General features: G+C 36.3%; 1 protein-coding gene across 1 annotated transcript; it reads left to right on the forward strand.

Annotated features, from left to right (window-relative positions):
• Window positions 1-2,440: 2,440 nt before the first annotated feature.
• Window positions 2,441-4,128, forward strand: LOC139849639 (uncharacterized). Its single transcript, XM_071839273.1, has 4 exons — window positions 2,441-3,244; window positions 3,296-3,391; window positions 3,484-3,720; window positions 3,856-4,128. The coding sequence occupies exons 1-4, from the start codon at window positions 2,441-2,443 to the stop codon at window positions 4,126-4,128; spliced, it is 1,410 nt and encodes a 469-aa protein (XP_071695374.1).
• Window positions 4,129-7,035: the final 2,907 nt, after the last annotated feature.

A 7,035-nucleotide genomic window follows, 5' to 3' on the forward strand; every position in this document is an offset into this window, starting at 1 on the left:
TAAAAGGTTGTGTTTCTTGAAAGATAATGCTATAAAATATATGTTCGTTTTTAACATTATCAGTTTTCGGGCATAAAGAGTCGCAATGCCCAAAGATGGTTGTGGTAGAAGCTGTTAACGCCAACCAACCAGATAAGGATGGTTTCATTATGGTTAAACAAAAAAAGAATACTGATAGTAATAAAAATACTAACCATGGAGGTGGACTTAATTTGGGAAAGAAGCCTAAATTCATTTATCGACCTAAACAAAATTCTGGGATTGCTAGTGTGGGACAAAAAGCGGCCAATAAAGTGGTGCAAACTGATAAAGTTCATAATGGAAATAAGTTTGGTCATCTTGCTGACCAACTAGAGGACTATGGTGAAATTAAATTAAAATTAGTAGATGAGGTCAGCGATGTTGAGTTAGACGGGGGTGAAATGGGACAGTATATTGCAGCTAAACATAGTTCTGAGGGGGCAAGCACTCCTGGTCTTGATGGTTTACAATGATTAACTTCGCATCGTGGAATATTCGGGGTTTGAATCTCAATCCGAAACAAAATGAGGTTCGAGATATAGTTAACTCTAATAAGTTGTGTGTATGTGCGGTTCTTGAGTCGCATGTGGCTATTAATAATTTAAATAATATTTGCTCTTACGTGTTTCCGTCGTGGAACTGGTCATCTAACAACAGTATGTGTAATCGCGGAACAAGAATAATTATTGGTTGGGACCCGGGGATTGTTCATCTCATGATCATTAATGTGACAGATCAGTTGATAAATTGCAAGGTTTAGTCTATTAATAATGATTGGCATGTCTTTGTGTCTTTTATTTATGCGGACAATGGTTATATTAAAATGCGGTTGTTATGGAACGACTTAAGCATGCACCGTGGTTTTGTTGGGAATGAGCCTTGGTTATTGATGGGTGATTTCAATGTTTCTCTTCGCTCAGACGAATCGACTGCTGGTACTTTTTCATGTACTCTTGCTATGAGAGAATTTCAGGAGCGTGTCAATCATTTATGTATGAAAGATATTAATTGCTCTTGGTTTCAATTTACTTGGAACCAACGGCCTCGTGCGTTGTCGAGCACTTTGAAGAAAATTGATCGGGTAATGGGTAACGATGTTTTCATTGATAAATTTACTAATGCACATGCTGTTTTTTATCCTTATAGGAATTCTGATCATTGCCCGGCTGTGATTAAAATCCCTTTGGAACGAAACTCTAAGCCAAAACCTTTTAGGTTTGCTAACTTTGTTACTCATCATGAGGATTTTAAGCAGATTGTGAGTTATACTTGGAAGCAAGATATCACTGGTCATGCATTGTTTAGACTTGTGAAAAAGTTGCGGTTACTTAAGAAGCCCATGTGTAAGCTAATGTGGTCCAGGGGTAATATTCACAAAAAATTGGTGGAGTGTCGAGCTAAGCTGGATGTTGCTCAACAATTGCTTGATTCGGATCCTTTCTCTCTTGAGAAACGTGAGATGCATAGAAATGCATTGAAAGAATATAATGAAATTGTGCTTCATGAGGAGAGTTTTTTGAAAAAAAAGTTGAATATTGAATGGCTTCGAGTGGGAGATTCTAATTCTAGTTTTTTCCATAAATCTGTCAATAGTAGAGCTAACAGGAGTAGGATTCAGTCCGTATGTGATGGTAATGGAAATTTTGTTGAAGGTTCTGATGTCCCAAAGGTTTTTGTTGAGCATTATGAGTTTTTTTTGGGTTCATCGAATCCGTGCAATGAAATCACTGATCCGGGTAGTTTGTTTTTGAAAAGAATTAGTGACCAACAAGCGAACTTGATGATTAGACCTGTTACTACACAAGAAATTAAGGATGCTTTTTTCAGTATTGGTGATAGTAAATCACCGGGGCCGGGCGGGTATTCTGCAGCGTTTTTTAAGGAAGCATGGGATATTATTAGTGATGATGTGACTCGTACAGTTAAGGAATTTTTCTGTAATGGGCAAATGCTTAAAGATATCAATACCACTATTATTTCCTTATTACTGAAAGTTTAAACGCCGAGCAAGGTGAATGATTATCGGTCGATTTCATGTTGTAATGTCGTGTATAAGGGGATAAGTAAGATTATCACTATCCGTATTAAAGCATGTCTGGAAGAAGTGGTTAGTTCTAACCAATCGGCGTTTATTCCGGGCAGACGGATTTTTGACAACATTCTTCTGACACAAGAACTGATGAAAAATTACCATGTTGATCGAGGTACTCCCAGGTGTGCTTTAAAAGTGGATATTCAGAAGGCGTATGATACTATTGATTGGAATTTCTTAGAGGTAACTCTAATCTGTTTCGGTTTTCCTATGAGAATGGTTAGATGGATTATGGCTTATGTTTCATCTACGTCGTTCTCTATCAATGTTAATGGAGAATTACATGGTTTCTTTCGAGGTAAAAGAGGTTTAAGATAGGGCAATCCAATGTCGCCTTATCTTTTTATGTTAGTTATGGAAGTTTTGACTCTTATGCTTAAAAGAAATATTAGTCAGGCTCCTAACTTTCGATTCCACCCGAAAAGTGAGAAGTTTCAGATTGTCAATCTTTGTTTTGCGGATAACTTATTTATTTTTGCTCATGCTAACATCTCTTCGGTTAATGTGATCCGTGATGCAATGGAGGAGTTTAAGAATTGCTCTGGGTTAGTTCCTAGCTTACCGAACACGGCCTTCTTCTGTAATGTTTCTGCTAGTATGAAGAACTCTATTCTTGCGACTTTACCCTTTGAGGAAGGTCGATTACCGGTTAGGTATCTTGGGGTTCCTCTTGTCTCATCGCGTCTGGTGTATTGTGATTGTAAAATTTTGGTTGAGAGGGTTAAATACAAGGTTGACAATTGGATGAATAAGTTCCTTTCGTTTGCGAGGAGAGTTCAGTTAATTGTTTCGGTTCTTACATCGATGCAAATTTATTGGTGCTCGGTTTTTATTCTTCCAGACATGATTATTAAGGATATGAAGAAGTTGTTACGAGGTTTTCTTTGGTGTCAAGGACCTATGAAAAGAGGGAAAGCGAAAGTTAAATGGGATGACATGTGTTTGCCTAAAGTTGAGGGTGGTTTGGGTATAAAAAGATTAAAGAGTTGGAATGTCGCGCTGATGGCATCTCATGCTTGGCAAATTTTGACTTTTAAGCCTTCACTATGGGTTAAGTGGACATATGAGTACAAGCTTGCTTCTCACCATTTTTGGAGAATTGAGTTAAAAGCGGGGGCAGCCTGGAGTTGGGTAAAATTTTCCAAATTCGTCCATTAATTCGTAACTTTATCTGTTGTATAGTGGGGGATGGGTCAACCAGATCAGCTTGGCATGACTCATGGTGTAATCTGGGAACTCTTTCTAATATTGTGTCACATAATGACATTGTTAGAGCAGGTTAAAATGATAGAAGTGTGGTTCGTGACATTGTGATTGATTCGGGAGTGGTTTGGCCACGTGGTTGGGTCCGTAGATACCCAATTTTGCAGTCTTTTATACCTCCTGTTTTGTCTTCTGTTCCGGATAAATATGGGTGGAAGGATTCTCAAGGTATGGTCCATGATTTTTCGGTTTCTAGAGCTTGGAACTCTCTGCGTCCGCAAGGTAATAAAGTTCCATGGTTCTCGGTTGTTTGGTATTCTCAGTGTGTTCCTAGGCACGCTTTCCTGTTATGGCTTGTGTTGGGTGAGAAATTAAAAACGCAAGACAAACTCAAGCCGTGGGAGGTGCGTGATGGAAGAAGTCAATTATGCCCGTTATGTAAGAGTTGCCCGGATTCACATTCTCATCTTTTTTTCGAGTGCAAGTTTACAGCGGAAGTGTGAAGTAAGATGCAACGTATGATGCAGTTTGATGTTCAGAGCCAAGATTGGCATGTCATCGTGGAAAAGCTCACGCTTGTCGCTTCGCGTAAGTTGGCTCATATTTTAGTTGCAAAGTTGTGTTTTGCAGCTACTATATATTCTATTTGGCAAGAACGAAATTTTCATCTTTTCAAACAGGTCTTTCGAACTGAACAACAAGTTTTTGAGGCAATCGTTTCCAATACTCGCTTGAATTTGCTCACCATTTGGTTCAAGAATTCCCCTAATGTAGCTCGTATTCGGTCTACTTGGCATATAGAGGAGGTTTAATGTGTTTGCTTCTAGGCTTTGTTTACTGCTAGTTGCTTGGTTGTGGCTTTTTTGTTTGGCCGTGTTCTGCATTTTTTTTTCGGGTTGCGGTATCCTGCTATAGTCATTGGGCATAACTTGGTTCGATTCTTTATTATTTTTTAATAATATTCATCGGGGTAACCCATTACCCAAAAAAAAAAAAATTTGGGTCGTAGACTTTGAAGAAGTGGAGGTATCGACAACTAATGCTTGGGTATCGGAAATCTATGATTTTGGTGAGTTTGGATTGCGTATTATTTGAGGAATTCGACAAAGGTACGATCGTGTTAGCTACTCGTTCGAATTATGGTGTCGTTGTTGAACAAGATATTATTTCGGAGGCGGACGCAAGGGTCTTTAACCATTCGGGTCTTATGTATAAAAAACATTTTGAGACATATAAGAATGGGAGGGTTAATGGTTTTAAGATTGCTTCTGCTAGCAAGAACAACAGCATGCCGGATGACGAGCTCGAAACGACGATCGAAGATGCTAGCGGGATTATCTTTTGAAGTTTACATTGGAATGATTTCGTTGATGATGTTAGCGGGTATGTTCTGCCCTCTTCACCGGTTTCAATTCCCGATCTCTTGAAGACATTTTCCCCTTCGGTTGAAGTCTTGGGTGTTTGAAGTCCCTGTTGTTTCTTCGTTAAAGTATGATATTATTAAAAGGAAGTTTGTTAGAAACAAAGATAAGGCGGGAGTTGAAGACGTGGTGGTTCAGGATGATGGAGCGGAGAAGAGTGATGCGGTCAAAGATGGTGTCGATTTTTTTATGGCCTTGTGAAAAGGGGGTGATCCCTCCCTCGTAGGTTATTTTGGTTGGTTACAACTCTTCGAACGTTCTATCGTATAAGTTCGATAATTGGCCAGTATAGAGTTTTGGCGTGACACGACCAATGGAAAAATAATTTATCTTGCGGTCAAGACAACGTTAACCCCTTGCTTTGGTTTTTTTTCCTATGTTCAGTTAAATAACATAGCTAAACTAGTTTCCGATATGTGTCGATGCTTACGTTCAACGCGACCATTTTGTTGAGGTGTATACGGGAAAGAGATGCGATGATGCGTACCATTAGTTGATATTAAGAGATGAACACTATGATTAAGAAATTCAGTACCACCATCTCTTTGAAAAACCTTGACTTTGCGAAAAAATTGTGTTTACACAAAGGTGAGGAAACACTTAAATATGTTGGCAAATTCAGATTTTTCTTTGAGTGGATAAAACTTCGTGAACCTGTTATATGAAAGGACCCGTCCTAATCCATCCGGACGAATACATTACATTTGGTTACATCGCGAGGTACTTGACCTCTATATGATACATTTTACAAATATTGCATTCGTTTTTTAAAAGACAAATTTTCATTACATCAAAAGTTAACGACATGCATACCATTTCATAATATATCCAACTATAATTGACCTAATAATAATCTTGATGAACTCAACGACTCGAATGCAACATCTTTTGAAATATGTCATGAATGACTCCAAGTAATATCTCTAAAATGAGCAATGGCACGGCGAAAGGTTTCTTTAATACCTGAGAATAAACATGCTTTCAAGAGTCAACTAAAAGGTTGGTGAGTTCATAAGTTTATCGTAAACAATAAAATTTAACATTTTGATAGACCACGAGATTTAAATGCTGCATGGTACAAATGGGCCTGAATCCTATACCCACCTGTAATGTACTTGCGATATCTTTTAAATACAGTACACCTTTCTCGTGTACGAAATCATCTTTCATAAATCTTAGTAACCGTACACATATCTCGTGCACAAAAATAACATACACATAACCTGTGTATAAAATCATTCTCTAGATACATAACATTCACTTTTCATTTCTTTCATAGCTTGGCTTGGTAACCGATCTTAACATATAATGCGCATAATAATATCCCCAAAACAGAACATCTCTTCTGTATAATAATCATATAAACTTCGAAGTACTAAACACCACGCCCACTAGCCCTTCCGTCTAGTGAACATTCTGGGTGGGGGTGTTAAACCCGGTAGCTACCTTTAGGATTCGTGTGAATTAGGGCCATACCCGATTCTAATTCTTAGGTTACCAAGCAATAATAATCAGGGGAAAAATATTCACAACAATTAGTGGCAATTATCAAGTCTACATAATACAATAATAATCCACAGAACTTCTGTCTGCATAATAATTCATTCGAGGAATGTTTTGCTTGTGTCTATCTCGTCAAACATTTATAAAAGCATTTCATGTATTCACAGTTCAAAATATATTTCAAAAGCATTTAATAAAGCAGTTGTAAAAACAGCGCATGTATTCTCAGTCCCAAAAATGTAAAGAGTAAAAGGGAGCAAATGAACTCACGCATATAAATATTGTAAAACAGTTAATAAAGTATTTGCATGTATTCTCAGCCCAAAAATGTAATGAGTAAAAAGGGAGCAAATGAACTCACCATACTGTATTTTTGTAGTAAAAATACATATGACTATATTGAACAATGTAGGGTTGGCCTCGGATTCACGAACCTATATCATTTGCATATACATTAAAACCTATAATTTTAATAGAACACTTATATATATATATATATATATATATATATATATATATATATATATATATATATATATATATATATATATATATATATATACATATATATATATTTTTATTAGTGATGTTTATATCAATATCTTATATGTTTTATTATATATTCACTTTGTATATTTAGATAAATAAAAGTATTAATAATTTTAAGTTATGTATATTAAATATAATCTGTGTTTGAATTTTATTAGTTATAATAATATTAGAATAAGTATAATAATAGTAATAATAATTTTAATACTAATAACAGTAATAATAATAATAATAATAATAATAATA

This window comes from Rutidosis leptorrhynchoides, chromosome 5, assembly GCF_046630445.1.
Source record: "Rutidosis leptorrhynchoides isolate AG116_Rl617_1_P2 chromosome 5, CSIRO_AGI_Rlap_v1, whole genome shotgun sequence".
NCBI classification, from domain to species: domain Eukaryota; kingdom Viridiplantae; phylum Streptophyta; class Magnoliopsida; order Asterales; family Asteraceae; genus Rutidosis; species Rutidosis leptorrhynchoides.

Bases quoted from the DNA above. Each gene is read 5' to 3' on its own strand.
- LOC139849639 (XM_071839273.1), top strand. From the start codon at position 2,441: ATGTCGCCTTATCTTTTTATGTTAGTTATGGAAGTTTTGACTCTTATG. The intron at 3,245-3,295 runs GTAAAATTTTCC...TCTGTTGTATAG, and splicing joins CGGGGGCAGCCTGGAGTTGG to TGGGGGATGGGTCAACCAGA. The intron at 3,392-3,483 runs GTTAAAATGATA...CCAATTTTGCAG, and splicing joins TAATGACATTGTTAGAGCAG to TCTTTTATACCTCCTGTTTT.